This window comes from Apiospora aurea (assembly GCF_038362705.1).
Source record: "Apiospora aurea strain CBS 24483 chromosome Unknown utg000007l_segment0_segment0, whole genome shotgun sequence".
Classification (NCBI taxonomy): Eukaryota; Fungi; Ascomycota; class Sordariomycetes; order Amphisphaeriales; family Apiosporaceae; genus Apiospora; species Apiospora aurea.
The window spans coordinates 1,468,165-1,485,102 of NW_027117394.1; the positions used below are offsets into that span (position 1 = coordinate 1,468,165).

Sequence of the window (16,938 nt, forward strand, 5' to 3'; positions counted from 1 at the left end):
CATCGGGCAATTTTTCAGAGGAAAGTTTGGAGCCTTTCCCATGCGCTTCCACAAGGCCCAATGACTCCGACAGTCTATCAAGTTCGTATCCAGAGAGTTCTTGTAGGCTCATGAAGGATCTTGGAAACGGTATGAAACGGAAATCGTGGGATTCGCGGTGGGTCTTTGTGCAGCCTCTCGACAGCCAGTCAAACAGTATGCACATCGGGCATGTGGACGAGAACTCGGGAATGAGAACCCCCGACTCTGATTCTTCCACGGGTAACCGTAATTGCGAGCAAGGCTCACACAAGACCCCATTGCTGTTGGTAGCCGTAGCTTCGACGGGTGCAATTATTGGGCTTCGTGCTTCCTCGGCCTTTGAGGCAACTTTGCGGCCAAGGTGTTTTATAGTCTTTTTGATTAAATTAAACCTAAACCCCGTTAGATGGTTCTATAAACCATGGGTACAAATGCCAGCATAATATACCTGTTTAAGCTTGGCATTATTACTGTGAGAGTAGTCGCAATTGCTGTTTCCGGCGCGATAATGGGATTTGTTCGTTACCGCTGACGCATAAAAAGCAGGAAAGACAGGATAAAAAGGAGGGGAGAGCTTCGAAGGATAGCAGAGTCGGCTGTCAGCAGAGTCTGTCTTGGCAAACACGCCATGCACCGCATTTACAGCTCTTATACAGAGAGAACCTGATTGGCCGGATAAACCCATGCAGATACCTGCAGCAGTGCCCAACACAGCCTCTCCAATTACCATACACAGCCTCGATCCAAAGATGCCCATTTGCTGCGTGGTCTCTCTTCAATCCGATCACGTAGGCTCGGGCCTCCCGAAATAAATTGCACAGACGTCTAGTCTGCCCCTTCTTCTGCTATAGGTGCCTAGACTGCTCCTCCGAAGGAGGGGAGGCCACGATGTGGCGCAAACGCAACACTGTAATCTCCACTCAAATCCAAAGTAATTAAGCGGTCTTGGCGTCACTGACCGCCCACGATGTCCGCGAAAACCGACTTACTCCGTAACGGCTACAGTCTAACCCAGGAGGCACGCTAAAAGAATCAGTATAAAAAAGTCGACCTATATCTACTTACCGGGTCCTGGATAAGATAAGTACGTATTCATGCCACACGTATATACATCTCATTTCGTGGGGGGGGGGATGCGAAGAGGGGTTCGGGTTGTCCGAGACTCAGCCCTTCGATTATAGAAGCTAGGTATGTACTTCGTAATTCTGTATCTCGGTTGGGCCTCCAGCCATAGGGTGTGTAACTACATAACATCTGTGGTATTCATGGATGTAGTGCCAGGGACGCTTGATTGAGCCTGGCGCGCGGCGGCTTCCGTAAGCCCCAATTTGTACAATTTGACATTGACCTTGCGGAGCATCATCACCTACTCGAGTAAGAACTAACATGGCTGGCTGGCAGCTTCCACCGCTTAACATAGATGGCAACACGAAACCAAGAGCCGATGTCTCCTCGCTTATCCCGGTGTCCTCCTCGGGGTTGCGCCTCTCACATCGACCCAGGTAGATATCGTACTTGAGCTGTCCGGCCAGTAGCAGGAGCCAGACGAACAGGAAGACCCGTGGCAGGCTTCCGATCAAACCGACGACCGCCCGTGGTGTCAGTAGGGAGGTTGTCAAATGTTTGAACCTAATGGTGAGCATATTGTTGTTTGCATGCGTGATAATTGAAATGCAGATTCTCGGGTTAAAATAGAGTAGCAAGGAGGACTTTAGAGTCTGGGGGTATTATTGGGGTATAATACCTCCTTTTTGAGTCGATATATGTTGAGTTTGCTCGGTTTTGAGTCACTTGCTTCTGCTGGCCTGCGCTGGTATGAGTCGAAAAGCAAAAGAACAAAAAAAGTCAATGGCCCGCGACAACTTCCTCAAGAACCAAGCCGGTGCCGAAAATTCGCCCGGCTACAGCATGGTCAAGTACCTCGACGCCTACAAGAGAGCCTTCTTCCTCGAGTACGAGCTCAAGTACGACATCTACATGGGTCGTCATGCACGCAGCCCAGAGGAGGATACCGAGATGAGCGAGGTGATCTCGAAGCATGGAATGTAAGCTTCCTCGGGAAGTTGGGTCATGGTTGCTGCGCACACAGAGCGCATACAAGGATGGGATAAGAGCATGGTGTGATTGTTAGATGAATCGACTGAGCCCTTCTCACACGATATGAGTTACCAGATACTGGTGCATTGACGTTCTTCATTATAGGCTTTCTTGTGACCAAACGATCACGCCAAAAGAACCATACAAGTTGCCTAATACGGAGCTCACAAAGATTCGGTGTCTGTAACTGCATAACATACATGATGAATATTGTCGAGTTTAAACTAATTAAATAAAATAATGCTGTCCGATGCGCCGAATATGGATTCTACGAGCCAAAATACCAATAGCTATTCGAGTTTGGTTAACATTGATAGTACAGCTACCGAATATCTACAGTTTCGAGAACACCGTCGGAACCTCCCCACCCATCTCCACCAACGTACTCTTGTTCCGGACCCAAGCCTCCAACCCACGGCGCCCATTCTCAACCCCGACACCGCTCGACTTCCAGCCTCCGACGGCCATCTCGGCGGGCGACTCGCCCCAGGTGTTGATCCAGGTGATACCTGTCTCGAGCTGCGAGATGACGCGGTGGCACTCGTTAATGTCTCTGCCGAAGACGCCGGCGGCAAGGCCCAGCTCCGTGTTGTTGGCGCGCCGGACCGCCTCGTCGACGGTGTCGTAGTAGAGGATGCTCATGACGGGGCCGAAGATCTCCTCCTTGACGATGGTCATGTCGTCGGTGCAGTCGGTGAAGACGGTGGGCTCGATCCAGTAGCCGTTCTTGAGACCCGAGGGCAGGCCGGATGGTTGCGAGACACCGCCGCAGAGTAAAGTGGCCTTATCTTGCTCGATTCCGCGGCGTACATAGCTCACCACCTTGTCGTAATGGGGCTTACTGCTCAGGGGCCCGAAGTTTGTCGCCGCGTCGAAGAGGTCTCCTGCCCTTACGTGTTGCATCTTGCTCAACACAGCCTTCTCGAAAGCCTGCTTCATCTGGCGCGGCACGAACACTCTTGTGCCATTGGTACACACCTGTCCAGTACTATAGAAGTTGGCCAGCAAAGCGCCATCGGCAGCTTGGTCGACGTCGGCGTCGGGTAGCACAATCACGGGGCTCTTTCCGCCGAGCTCCATGGTGACGTACTTCATGCCACCGGCAGCGGCGCCAGCGACCTTCTTGCCCGTGCTGACCTGGCCGGTGAAGCTGACCTTGGCGATGGCAGGATGAGCCGTCAATTGACCACCAACCTCGCCGGCACCATAGACGACGTTGAAGACGCCCTCGGGGAGGCCCGCCTCCCGGTAAATGGAAGCAAGATACTGAGCATGCATCGGCGTGTACTCGCTGGGCTTATACACCATGCAGTTGCCCGCCGCAAGACACGGCGCCGACTTCCAGAGGGCGATCTGAATGGGGTAGTTCCACGCGCCAATGCCAGCGCAGACGCCGAGGGGCTCCTTGGTGGTGTAGACCATGGCCGAGGGCCGCAGGCGGAAAGCCTCGCCATTGAGGCCGCCGCCGGCGACGAGGTTAGCGAAGTACTCGAGCACATCAGCTCCCGTGACGATGTCGACGGCGGACGTCTCGGAGAAGGGCTTGCCCGTGTCGAGGGTCTCGACCCGGGCCAGCTCGTCGTTGCGCTGGCGCAGCAGGGCGACGGCGCGCTGGAGGACGCGGGCGCGCTCCACGGGCGGCGTGGCGGACCAGGCCGGGAAGGCGGACTGCGCCGACTGGACGGCGGCGTCGATGGCGCGGGAGGAGGAGGTGTGGATGGTGCAGACGGGCTCCGCTGTCGACGGGTTGATGGTCTTGAAGGTGCCGGGGGAGTCGGCGGAGGGCTGCGGCTTCCCCGCATAAAAGGTGTGGCGGTCCTGCTCTCGGCGCACCATCTTTGCGGACTTTGGTTGGTTGTCCCGGGTGGTTAGATCAATGGTTGGGATGTCGAAGAAGGGAGCATTTGAGTGCTGACGGTAGGCAGGCAGCAGGTGTATCTAGCCAGTGGCTTTAGCTGACAGGGTATCCAATCGAAAGGGTTGAGCCGAAAAGAGACGGAGTCGCGTTGGGACTTGAGGGCGGATGGGGATGCTTCTTCTGGGCTGCTAGGCACGTTCAATTGGTGGCTGAGGGCCCAGGCAGGCCAAGCAACGCGGTACAGTAAGTAAGCCTTAGTCAGGTAGGTAGCAGCCGCTTTTACCGTACTTTAGTGGAGAGAAAGCGGTCACGTTCGGGCTTTCACCGACTCGCGCGTTTCCAGTTGGCCCACTATGGGACCGACAACCCAGGGACGAAGACGGCCGTTTCTGCTTGATGAGCAGGAGGGAGCCAGAAGAGCCAGAAAAGGTCGAGACTCTCTCGGTTCGGACTACTGAATTGCGACACCATGATCACCATGATCAAATGCTGGAGTACCATCGGTAAGCGGGTGATTCGATACGCAAAACTCTATTTCATTCAATACAACGTACTTTGACGGGGCCGTTCTGAAGTGGTCAAGTACGTTGCGCAGTTTGTCTTGCAAACTTCAACGGATCCTACCATTGCACGCCCCTGCCCGCCTACCGCTAGACTGCCCCGCCTAATAAGAACTGATAATTTCTGGGACATGACGTATTCTGACATGTATCCAGTCGCCAGGGAAATCTTTACCCATCCAATTGTCGGATTGATCAATCAATTTGTGCATGCTGTTTTGCAGTGCAAAGGATTTTTTTCTTTTTCCTAGTCAGATGATCCAATGCTGAACCTCAATGGCGTACTCCTGCAGCAACCAACACACACGCCCAAGACAATCATGCATTTCCTCTTGTCATGCAGGGTCCTAAGGCTATCGCGGCCAAACACAGTAGCCGCAGGCTATCGCTATCAACCTCCCGGCCTTCTAGCACAGTAGCCGCTTTCTTCTGGCTTCGGCCTACCGTTATCAGCCGTCGCACCTGCCCGTACGTGCCGAATGAGCCTGCAGTTGCAGCTCCCTCAGCTTACTACGGCTGGCTTCGCTTGCAATTGAGGTCTCACTTCAAGCTCTCCTACTCGCCGCCCGCGGTGAGGGCCTGCTTTACATATGTGACCAGCCGCTTAGCTTGCCGATAAGAATCAGCTGATGCGCAGCGGCTACGTGAACGGAATGAACCTGCTGGCGTCGATTGGAGCTTGCTGCACAATTACTTTGCATCCGATGGCTTGGGCTGAGGTAGGACCGTAGGAGTCCTGGGAAGGGCCAACGAGCCACGCCAGACGGCCATCCATTGAATCCATCCAGCAGCAACCTTTCTTCACCTTTTGCCCCACCGGATCCTTTCTAACCACCGCGATGCGTTCCCATTTCCTTGGCCATCCCTGCGATCGCTAGCCTTCGTCCTCTGCACTAGGATCCGAATCTGAAGCGGGCAATCCACTTGGTGATAGGGTTTTCAATGTGGAGTGCCCCTCTAGTCCTGCTTCTCCTGCTTCTGGCTCCACGAAGCTCTCCGTTCTAGCAACGGGGGTGCCGTCTCACCACCTCCAGTTCCTCCGTCCGATCGACAACCTAGAAACCCGCATGGCTTAGTTCCTAGATAATACCCTCGTCTGCTTTACCGTCCGTTCCTTGGCGTCGCGCTTATCAATAAAGTACTCTTTTCCCGATCGCCCTCGTCGCCGACTTTCCTTTTCTCTTTTGCCGTTTGTCTAGCAGCCTCCAGAGTATTTGTACCTAGAGCCTATCCTTATCAATCCCGCTCATTGTACTCTCAGCTCCCCATAGCCTGAACAAGCGTCCTGCTATCTGATCCCAAGCATCATACCACTTTCGCTATTGCTTCCACTTCCTCGCATTGCAACATGACTACCCAACAGCTTCCCGTTGCTGACTCGGAGCGGTACGACTATGTCTGTGTTGGTGGTGGCACCGCCGGCTGCGTCCTCGCCGCAAGGCTAGCCGAAAGCCTCCCTCAAAAAAGGATCCTCTTGATCGAGGCCGGCCCCAGCGACTTCATGGATGATCGCGTCCTCGACCTCAAGAAATGGCTGGCCTTGCTTGGAGGTGAACTCGACTATGATTATGGCACAACTGAACAGCCAATGGGTAAATGACGTCCCTGCGCCGCCTCCTTCCCATTCACTTCAATCTGACCAAATCATAGGTAACTCTTACATCCGCCACTCTCGCGCCAAGGTTCTGGGAGGCTGTTCATCACACAACACCCTGATCTCTTTCCGGCCGTTTGAGTACGACCTGAAGATCTGGCAGTCTCTCGGTGCCCGCGGTTGGACCTTCGATACGTTTATGAGAATGATGGACAAGTTGAGAAACACTGTCCAGCCGGTCCATGGACGTCACCGAAACCAGCTGTGCAAGGATTGGATCAAGTCTTGCAGCAGCGCCCTCGACATCCCCGTCATTCACGACTTCAACAACACCATCACCAACACCGGCTCTCTGAAGGGAGGCTGTTGGTTTCTTTTCCGTCAGCTACAACCCTGATGATGGTCGCCGCTCCAGTGCATCCGTGGCCTACATTCACCCCGTCCTGCGAGGTGACGAGAAGCGACCCAACTTGACCATCCTGACCCACGCCTGGGTTTCCAAGGTTAATGTCAAGGATGGCGTCGTCGCCGGTGTCGACCTCACCCTACACGATGGCTCTGCGCGAACCATCACCGCCAAGAAGGAGACCATTCTCTGCGCCGGTGCCGTCGACACCCCGAGGCTCCTGCTCTTGTCCGGCATTGGCCCAAAGAAACAGCTGTCCGATCTCGGCATTACCACCGTCCACGACCTGCCCGGAGTTGGTGAGAACCTCCAGGACCACCCCGAAAGCATCATCATGTGGGAGCTCAACAAGCCCGTCCCTATGGGCCAGACGACCATGGACTCGGACGCTGGTATCTTCTTGCGACGCGAGAAGCCGAATGCTGGTGCTAAGAAGTCGGCCGCCAACCCCGATGGAATTCCGGACGGCGACATTGCCGATGTCATGATGCATTGCTACCAGATCCCGTTCACCCTCAACACACTCCGTCTCGGCTACGCCGAGCCTAAAGAAGGCTTCGCGTTCTGCATGACGCCCAACATCCCTCGTCCCCGATCCCGCGGCCGGCTGTACTTGACATCGTCCGACCCCAAGGTGAAGCCCGCCCTGGACTTCCGCTACTTCACCGACCCCGAGGGCTACGACGCCGCCACGCTCGTGTACGGCATGCGGGCCGCCCGCAAGGTCGCCCAGCAGGCACCCTTCAAGGACTGGATCAAGCAAGAGGTCGCTCCCGGGCCTAACGTGCAATCCGACGAGGACCTCAGCCACTACGCTCGCAAGGCCGCGCACACTGTCTACCACCCCTGCGGCACAACCAGGATGGGCGATGTTAGCAAGGACGAGCTGGCCGTAGTGGATGAGAACCTCAAGGTCAAGGGGCTGAAGAAGCTCCGAATCTGCGATGCCGGCATCTTCCCGACCATTCCCAGCATCAACCCCATGCTTACCGTGCTGGGTGTCGCCGAGCGATTGGCCGAGCTGATCATTGAGGAGGACGGCAAGACCGAGAAGGCTAGACTTTAAGCGCGCGGTTTATTTACGGGATGGAAAAGGAGTAGAGGCGCATTACGAAAGAAAAGGTCTATCATAACGACTTATTGAAGAATCACGACCAAATTTCTCTATATACATAGCGAATAGGTGTTATATCCAACTGCTTTCCACCTTGATCGGCACTCGAGCCGCCGGCTGTCAGCTTTCATGTGAGGGGCTGCGATTTAGTTGAAGGAGACGACATCCAACGAGGTCTTTTGCTTGAGAAGCTACGCATCCCACCATTCAACCCCGTCTTGATTGGGTAAACCCATCCCGCACCCATACGCCCGGTTTATATGGTGTCGGGTCAATCATGCGATCTTGGTCCAACTCACGGACAAGGCAAACGCCAATTGGCTCTTGGGCCTGACGGTCGTGTGACCTCCTAGCAGCATTGCGTCGTCTTCGAAATCCACAGGAAACGGTTCAATTGATGAGGCATCCTTTTCAATAACCCTTCTTGATGCCCAAAGTCCCAGCCTGCTTCTACTTCTACCGCTTTATTCTTCTTCGTGTTTCGCGACCCCCAAAAGCCGGGCTAAATGACCGTTGGGGTCGTTGTCGCAGCCTGCCGATTCCAAGTCTTCTGTCCGCGAATGGGATCAAGCTTGCTTTCCATCCCTGCATTCGCCCGCCGCTCCCTGGTTGCCGACTCGTCCACGTTTATCCTTTCACCGGTCATCCTCCTGCACATGCTCTGCCTGCCTGCCCCCTCACCTCTGGTTACATCAGGCCTTCATTACACCGTCGCGCATGATTTGCCAATTGAACACAAGCAGAGCCTCAACGTCGTAACCGTGTGTTGCGTGATAATTTTCGGCATTGCGGGGGAAGCATGGGGATTGGGCTTCCTCGACGGAGGATAGGGTGCGTATGAGCTGTCCCTCTACCCGTCTGCAGCGCCAATGTGGTGTAACTAGACCGTCTGGAAATGAAGCCACCTATCACACAGGGACTCGACAGCCTCAGGGCATCAGAAGGCTTGCGGTGTTGATACCCAAACCTCTCGGGGACGAGGACAGCCTCACTCGATGAGAGGTCAATTTGGTATGGGATCAAGCTACTAGAGGCCCCTTGTCATCGGGATGGGAACTCGTATTCGTAGCATCGGTAGATTATTTACTCGGTCTCATCGCCACCTCAAATCTCTCCGGATGGCATCGCTCCCGAAATAAGGGAGTCCAGCTATTGCGTCTTGTTTCTACCTACTCTGGTCTCTTTGAGCGAACGAGAGGAGGGCCATAACATCGCTTGCCCACCCGCGCCATGGCTTCGTCGCAGCATGTGAGTGAGCTATTGCGCTCACTGAAAAAGTACGTTCCACGTCCCCTCGTCCATCTCTCTTTCGAGGCGATGGAGCCATCCCCTGGTTCTCAGCTCAGTATAGACTGACTCACATCTCCTGACACTACTAGGCTCTTCGACTCGGGTGTGTATACGGATCTCAAGATCGTCTGCGGCAATGACCAGCACCAAGTGCACAAGGCCATCGTATGCCTGCGGTCGGGGCGACTCGCGCAGCTGTGCTCGGAGATCGGTCCCGTACGTTTCATTCTCTAGCCTCTCTCGGCGCCCGGTCGAAAAGGCAAGAAGTAAGACACATCCTCTGACAAGACCCCCGCCGCACACAGAACCAAGAAGCCACCATCACGATTCCGGATGACGACCCCCAGACCATCGACCTCATGCTGCAGTACCTCTACACCCTAGAGTACAGCCCCCGTATCGTCGCCCCCACAGCCGCCGTCCCCAAGCCACCTGCCAACGGCATCAATGGCGTCAATGGCCACCACCACAAGGACGATGCGACCCCATCGCCCAAGACCCTGACGACCAATGGGGGTTGGCTACCGGGGTCGCCAGCGGTACCCAGCAGCAGCAGCAGCCTCAACCCCCTACGCAAACGACTCTCGAGTACAACATCGAGCGCGAAGCCTTCGAAGCCGTGCCCGCCACCGAGTCCGCCTCCAAGCCGAGCAAGAAAGCCGCAAAGAAGAAGAAGCGCAGCGGCACCCTGACAGCCGACGCCCTCGAGGCGATATCTCCCACGGCCACTGCCCCCACCGTCGCAGCAGCAGCAGCAGCAGCAGCAGCACCACCCGAACCGGCATCAGCCACGAAGCCGGCTGCTCCATCCACCACTGCCAACGCCGCAGCCCACACCGTCCCCCCAACCGCAATCCCCAAAGACCCTCTCACCCCACCCCCGCCACCCCAACACGCCCTCCTCCAGCACGCCAAACTCTACACCCTCGCCCGAAAGTACGGCGTCCCCGGCCTGCGCGCCCTGAGCGCCGCCCGCTTCGCCGCCGAGGCCGAGGAGTACTGGTCCAGCGACGACTTCCTCGCCGCGGCCGTCGAGGCCTACAACAACAGCAGCGCCAACGCCACCACCGCCAATCCAACCTCCGCCGCCACGACCACTCCCAACCCTCTGACCGCCAAGCAGACCGCCGGCGTCGTAGCCGCCGTAGCTGCTTCGGAAGAAGAGAACGAAGCAGGAGACGACAACAAGCCCAAGACCATCCGCGACGTCGTCCTGGGCTCCATGAAAGCCCACCCCGAGCTCCTCGACCGCGCCGCCGTGCGCGAGGCCATCCGCGTCAACGCCGAGCTCTCGTTCGACCTCATGATGTTCTTCCGGGACAACCAGCAGCAGAACGGGGGGTCGGCTTCGAGCGTCGTCAGCATGCAGTCGGGGGTCGGTACTACTAGGTTCGGCACTCAGTCACTCCTTACATACGAGCGGCAGGTATGTACCTACCGTACGGTGAATAAAACGAATGAATGATCGATTTACTAGGTGGTTGGCTTACATAACATGGACTGTCGCTATCCTCATTTACGTTTCATTGGCGGGTTGTTTCGTCCGATCAGAAAAGGGAAGATCAACAGCAGCAAGTAAGGAACCGGTGGCAGCGAAAAGGACATGGAGCACTCTTTAGGCGTTATTCATATCCTTATTCCCATGATCCGTATTTATTCGTAAGCACATGGGGTTATCTACAAGTATCGTCAGCGAATTATATATAAGTATATACATCCTTATGAAAACCCCCGTTACCAATCCAACTCCGTCTGCCGCCAACGCCAACTCTTCAAGAGCAGGGACGTCGGATTTCCTTGCGTGCGTTCAGTCCATGTATCATATGTTGGATGGGATGTTCTTTGTAACCCCTTTGTTCTTTCATACACCGTGCCTATACATCAAAATAAAGAGAGCGCATTCGCTTGTCTTACTGAGTCACTGTTACAAGTGTCGAACCCCGCCCACTGACCAGTCCCAGCAGGAACGCCACCCATTGAGAACGGTCGGGAGTTCTAGTGCCCGAAGATCACGGCCGCACCCAGCGCGATCACGAGACCAACAGTCCAGGCGCGCTGAGTATGCGCGTTACCCGTGGCGATGGGCGGGCCCAGGCTGTCGCTCTGGCCCGGGACTCTGCTGCCTGCCGCGGGTGTCCCAGGGGTACCGGCCCCCCCGGTTGCGGGGGTTGCTCCCCCGGGGCGCCGCCAGGGCCTCCAGCCGCAGGACCGGCAGCACCACCTTTGGCAGGCGGCGCGGGTGTGCCGGAGCCTACCGGAGGCGGTGGGCCTAGACCGCCTGCTCCAGCCGCTGGTGGCGGCGGCGGCGCACCGGTGCCAGCCGGGGATGGAGGTGGTGGTGCTTGCCCTCCAGCTGGTGGGGGTGGTGGTGCACCGGAACCTGCTGGAGGGGATGGAGGTTGTCCTTTAGCTGGCGGCGGCGGTGCGTCGGAGCCAGCGGGAGGCGGAGGTGGCGCTTGTCCTCCAGCCGGTGGCGCCGGCGGCGCAGCACCTCCTGCGGGAGGGGGAGGAGGTGCATTGGTCCCTGAGGGCGGAGGCGGTGGTGCTGGTGCGCCTGTACAAGACCATGGTCAGTCGGTACCCTATGTAGCGTTTGTAAAGAGAGAGCATTGCTGGAAGCGATTGTAGGGCCTTTCATGTATCGCAAAAACTGGTAAAAGGGGCGCGCGATTCCCACAGAAAACTCGTGTCGGCGCGTAGATGCAAATAGAATAAATAGCAGCTCCTTCGGTATTACTTACCTGATGCAGCCGGTGGTGGTGGTGCCGGCGGGGCTGCTGCACCTGCTTCAGCCCCGAGAGCTACCTTTGCTGGTGGTGGCCCTGCTGGCAAGGGGTTTGAGCCTTTCGCATGTGGCGGCGCCGCCGCTGCTCCAGCTGCTGCCCCAGCCGCCGGCCCGGGCGACCCTGCTTCTGTCCCCTTTGCACCGGCGTCCTTCGCGGGTGGCGCCGGCGGCACTTGTCCTCCAGCTGCGGCGGCTGGTCCCGGTCCCGCGGCTCCGGGGGCTGGTGGTGCTGCTGCTGCTGGCGGGGCCGCGCTGCCTGCCGCAGCATTCGATACTATGCCTGGTGGTGGTGGTTGAGCTGCGCCAGCTTGTTGAGCACTTGGCCCTAATTCGCCGCCCTTGGCGGGCGGTGGTGGTTGCGCCAGCGAGCCATTAGTCGCGAGCGATATCGAGAGCAGCGAAGCGAGCGTTATCGGATTGTACTTCATGGTGAGATTTCGAGGAAGAGGGCGCGAAAAGGCAGAATGCGACAGATATCAAAGAGATTCGAAGATGAAGGACCCTTAGTAAATAGCGAGAATGAAGCCGACAGTTGCAAGTTCCAAGCTTGGGTCGTCTCTCTGAACTTCGACCGGTGTTATTTGCGATGGGTTGGTTCGATCAACACATGATTCCTTCGTCTGGGGACGTGTAGCGTTCAGCTAAAAGAGCGACAGCAGTGAGATGGGGAGAGGCGACGACAGAAAGGTTGACGAAGTCGGGCCTGAATCAGACGAAAGGGCATATGAAATTCATAGGTATCGGATCACATAAGCTTATTCTGCTAGGTAGTCTGGAGTAAATGAAATCACATGAAGAAGGGGGACAAGAGTTCGCCATGCCTTAAGCATGAACGAATGAATGAACGGGGAGGCGCTGCCCAACAGGTGTGGTGGTGTGTGGTGGAGGCTCTCCCATCGTCTTCGTTTGAAACCCCTGCCAACTAGCTCTCAGCATGGGATGCTGCTCGAGGGAAATGCGGCCCTCCCTTTTCGATGTTTGAATGGTCAATGAAAGGCCCTCTTGTGCTTCTTTGACTGGGGAGGTATCTGCACATCACAGGCTGACAGGCATATACTTGACCGTCGCTGGTATGTATGCAAGTCATCTGAGCTATATGACAGATGGTTGGCGATCGCGTTCGTCCCGGATCTGCTGGTTGCTGATCAACCGACTTGGGCCCCATGGCGGCTAGTGTTTGAGGAGCGTCTGGAAATAGAGACGGGGACGAGGACAGGATCGCGATGAGACCAGACGTTTTCGAGCCAAACCAAGGTCGGCCCACGTTCCCCCACCACATCTACTACCCTGCGAGTTTCAAATGGCGATTTGTCTTGAGCCATGAGCAATCGATAAATCCAGCATTGAAGCCAAGCTCCGGGGGCGGATTCATTCGTCGGCGGGAACGAATATCAGACGTGTCTTGTCGTCGAGAAGTTGGGGTGAGTTCAGATTGTTGGGTCCGGTGAAGATCAGTTTATCGAGACTTGGCAAATCGGTAGGGCAGTGAGTGAGCACCACTGAACGGGCCCCAAATGTCGCCCAACAACCCCACTAACTGCAGCGCAACCCCCTCCAAACAAATACCAGTCCACCATCGCAACTTCGCCCAAAAGACCAATCCGATGCGCATCCAAAGGAGAAGAATTCAGCAGCTTCGTGACTTGAGTTCAGTTTTCTTATCCAGGCATATCTGCTGCATCCTATTGAGTTGTTCTAGTGGTTTTCCGCATCGTATTGTGTGGCTGATGAATGTCGGAGTTGGTAATGCGATGCGCGTGCAAGAAGTGGCGTTTCAGGCCGGCATTAGGCCGGTTTGGAAAGAAGTGACAATTCAATGGCCTCCGAAAGCTAGGCTATCGAATCCGTGCCTGCAGAGAGGGCGAAGGAAGCGCCCTCTGAAGCGACCGCCGTATTCGACACTGGACGACACAGTGTTGGTGGTATCCTGGCTGTAGCAGAGCTTGAGCTTAACGTCAACTTTCCCTTGAGAAAGCGAGCCTCGAAATGCAACAAAGCCAGACCTTACATGTGTTGTCGGATTAAGTCCACAAAAGTTATTGACCCATACAGAGGCATGTTACTCCTCCTTAACAGACCCCAAACAATGCTACCAGCTCTAATCAAATCGCTTTCGCATCACTGCTGGCCTGCTTAGCATCCCTGTTCTCCTCGTCCGCCGGTCCTCTCGCCTGTTGGACCTTGGGCATATCCCTAGAAACCATAGGCTCCTCTGCGGTACCGTACTTCCTAGCAGTGTATCCATCGAGCTAGAGCAATTATTAGTTACAACACACAAGGGAAACAAACAATTGGAACCATGGGGTCGGACTTACCCATCTGACAACGAACAGCCAGCACGCCAATGCCACAATAATGCACAGCAGCGCAATGTACCCGTTCCGCCAATACGGCGCGTCGTCGGCCGGGTACAGCACGACACCCCAGAAAGTCCAGAGCAAGAAGCCACTCGCAACCATGGACGCGATCACCACCGACCTCGCCGCGTCGTCGCCGCCGCGAGCCACGATGACATTGATCCAGCCGTAGAGCAGCGGGTTGATGCTGTACGCCGTAGCCGCCAGATAGAATGCGGCGAAATGACCCGCGAGCGTCATCGTGGGGACGAGCAACACGATCGCGCTGATGGCCTGGAGCGCGCACAGGGTCAGGCCCACGAAGACGCGGTGCCGCGGGAAGCGATCGATGACGAGGGAGGCGCCCAGCTCGGCGACGATGCCCAGAGCCTGCACTCCGAGCGGCAGCGTGTTAACCTGCGCCTGCGTGTAGTGGCGCGCCTTTTGCTGGTTCTTGAGGTACAGCAGCATCAGGTTCTGCGTTGGGATCGCCTGCAGCGCCGCGCTCAGCAGCGAGAAGACGCAGCAGATGTAGATCGTGGGCTGGCCGAGGACGCGCTTGGCGAGGCTCCAGACTTGGACTAGATCGAGGTTAGCCATTGCCGTTAACGTGCCGTGGCATAGGTACGGGCTCCATCTCCGACTACCAATGTCAGAGTCCGAGGACAATCTTCACTTACTGTTATGCCCATCTTCGCTCTTCGGCGGCAGTCGTTCAAGCGCCAGATTACGTTCCGTCTGGTTCAGATACGGCGCGCGCGTCGTCTCCGGAAGATCGGGGAAGTAAAAAAATCCAAAGAGCGCGATCGGGCAGGTAATGATGCCGTCGATCAGGAACACCCACTGCCAGCCGGCCAGACCGCTGTGTCCGTCCATAGTCGTATAGATGGCGGCCATCATGGCTCCGGCGAACATGACGCCCACCTGGCCAGAAACGGTGAACATGGCGGTTCGCTTGGCAATCTCGCTGGTTTTGCTACAGTAGGGAGAGACAGATGTCAGTGTCGGATGTCGAGCAGAGGCGAAGAGTGAGGGTGTACACACTACCATGACCCCATGACGTAGATGTTGCCGGCATAGGTACTCGCCTCGGCAAAGCCCATGAGGAATCGCACGGCGCACAGTTGGCCGTAGGTCTTACAGCCGGCGCTGGCCATGGTAAGGCCCGCCCAGATGAGCACCATGGAGGGGAACCAGATGCGCGGCGGGACCTTCTGGATGATGATGCTATTGGGGATCTGGCCGACCAAGAGACTGGACACGGAAGGAGGCGGCTAGGTCAGTCGTAGTTGGCGAACGGATGGTGGGGGAAATCGACTCACCCAGCGGTTGCCATTGACAGGAGGATATTGTAGTCCGCTCCGGTGAGGCTCAGCGACTCCTTCAGTCCAGCGACCTGAGACCACCATTGTCAGTTCGGGGATCGTGGGGGTGATGGAAGCGGTGATCGTACATAGGCATTGGCGAATGCTGCTCGGTCTGTTCGATAGCCGGGTTAGCTGTGCACCAGTACACAGTTGCGACTCGGTGGTTGCTTACCCAGGTAGTTGAAGAAGTAACTGAAGCAAGCGTAGGTCTAGATGCCATCCCCGAGTCAGTTACCGCACTGCACTCCGGTTAACATGGAATGGGAAGGGTAGGGTCAATACCAAGATGTAGAAGTCTGTCAAAGCGTCAGCGCAAGTAATCGGGTGATCCCATGCCATCGTATGGGGGAAGGAGGCAGACGTGACGTACCCAACTTCCGGACCAGCTTGGTCTCCTCTTTGCTCTTGACAGAAGCGACTCTATCGAGAGCTTCCACAATACGAACTCGGTCAGCAATTTATTTCCCAATCTTCGGGGGTGAACCGGGTTACATACCAACAGTCGCGCCCGGTGCGACTGCGACCTTCTCTTCGTTGGACATGGCGCCTGTGCTTCCGTTACCCAAACAAAACGAACCGAAGAAGCAGAAAGATCAATGATCAAGGGTACATCGTGATCCAAAGGGAGCAGCCGCCCTTTTGTTCTCTGCCCGCATGCTGCGCCGATCGCCTGCCTTAGCTCCCTGACCCAGTCACGAAATCTAGGTCAGGAACCATGGCACGACCCCGAGCATCAAGACCACCTCCAAGGGTTGCTGCCAAGGGTCTAGCATGAAGAAAAGATTTGATTGATTAGATAAACATACGATCAGATAGGCCTGGCCTCCCCCAAATACGCTTTTGACTATACCCAAAGGGCATCGCGACCGGTGCTAAACCCGCTTAGCAGTGGACCCGGGAGTTCGTGTAATGTGTCGTCGGCGGTGGGGTTGGCGACGCTTGTCAGGATTTGGTCGGGGCCCCGGGCTCTGCTCCGATATCCGCACCACGTGTCCCCAGGTCGCTTTGATCTGATAACGAAATTTCTTCAAATGAAATGGTCCCTGATGTCCTGATGTCATGCTCCTCTCCCAGAAGTTGGTGCACGTCTTCGCGGTGTGAGATCCAGGCTGGTTGCTTGTGGCGGGCTGACGTTGAGGGAGCAAGGGGAGCTAGCAATAGTGATGGGCGCTATTAGGGGACAAGCACCGGCAAGTTCCGTGAAGATGTCTTGTCCAACGCCTCCTGAGAGTCTCGGGCAGACGGTGAAGGCTATCAATGTCAACGCACTTATATAATGGGTATTATTTCGACTGGCGACATCTCGGTTGGATTGTTGTTACTCATTGATGAGCGCCTGTAGTGGCGCCAATCAGCGTTGGCGCAAACCCAATGGCGACTTCTGGCGCTACCAGGTAGGCGTCGATGCCAAAACAGCACCATCCAATCACTTGGTTCTTTTGGCTGTCGCAACAATCTCCGATCGCTCTTCTGAATTCAACACGCGCCATTCTGTTTGCGTATGTTTACC

General features: G+C 56.1%; 6 protein-coding genes across 6 annotated transcripts; 3 read left to right on the top strand and 3 right to left on the bottom strand.

Moving 5' to 3' along the window:
* Nucleotides 1-1,929: 1,929 nt before the first annotated feature.
* Nucleotides 1,930-2,305, top strand: PG986_010729 (uncharacterized protein; the record flags this gene model as incomplete). The annotated part of the gene is made up of 2 exons (XM_066846951.1): nt 1,930-2,066; nt 2,224-2,305. The coding sequence occupies 2 exons, from the start codon at nt 1,930-1,932 to the stop codon at nt 2,303-2,305; spliced, it is 219 nt and encodes a 72-aa protein (XP_066696442.1).
* A 146-nt stretch (nt 2,306-2,451) lies between these two features.
* On the bottom strand, nt 2,452-3,954 carry PG986_010730 (aldehyde dehydrogenase; the record flags this gene model as incomplete). Its single annotated transcript, XM_066846952.1, has 1 exon — nt 2,452-3,954. The coding sequence occupies one exon, from the start codon at nt 3,952-3,954 to the stop codon at nt 2,452-2,454; it is 1,503 nt and encodes a 500-aa protein (XP_066696443.1).
* A 1,930-nt stretch (nt 3,955-5,884) lies between these two features.
* PG986_010731 (GMC oxidoreductase) lies at nt 5,885-7,602 on the top strand (the record flags this gene model as incomplete). Its single annotated transcript, XM_066846953.1, has 3 exons — nt 5,885-6,128; nt 6,187-6,499; nt 6,546-7,602. 3 exons carry the CDS (start codon nt 5,885-5,887, stop codon nt 7,600-7,602), a joined length of 1,614 nt encoding a protein of 537 aa, XP_066696444.1.
* Nucleotides 7,603-8,880: 1,278 nt separating this feature from the next.
* PG986_010732 (amino acid transport GAP1) lies at nt 8,881-10,405 on the top strand (the record flags this gene model as incomplete). Its single annotated transcript, XM_066846954.1, has 4 exons — nt 8,881-8,927; nt 9,030-9,156; nt 9,246-9,479; nt 9,530-10,405. The coding sequence occupies 4 exons, from the start codon at nt 8,881-8,883 to the stop codon at nt 10,403-10,405; spliced, it is 1,284 nt and encodes a 427-aa protein (XP_066696445.1).
* A 565-nt stretch (nt 10,406-10,970) lies between these two features.
* PG986_010733 (uncharacterized protein) lies at nt 10,971-12,153 on the bottom strand (the record flags this gene model as incomplete). Its single annotated transcript, XM_066846955.1, has 2 exons — nt 10,971-11,494; nt 11,682-12,153. 2 exons carry the CDS (start codon nt 12,151-12,153, stop codon nt 10,971-10,973), a joined length of 996 nt encoding a protein of 331 aa, XP_066696446.1.
* A 1,674-nt stretch (nt 12,154-13,827) lies between these two features.
* PG986_010734 (MFS general substrate transporter) lies at nt 13,828-15,970 on the bottom strand (the record flags this gene model as incomplete). The annotated part of the gene is made up of 8 exons (XM_066846956.1): nt 13,828-13,974; nt 14,041-14,642; nt 14,742-15,037; nt 15,106-15,315; nt 15,384-15,457; nt 15,711-15,724; nt 15,799-15,858; nt 15,925-15,970. The coding sequence occupies 8 exons, from the start codon at nt 15,968-15,970 to the stop codon at nt 13,828-13,830; spliced, it is 1,449 nt and encodes a 482-aa protein (XP_066696447.1).
* Nucleotides 15,971-16,938: the final 968 nt, after the last annotated feature.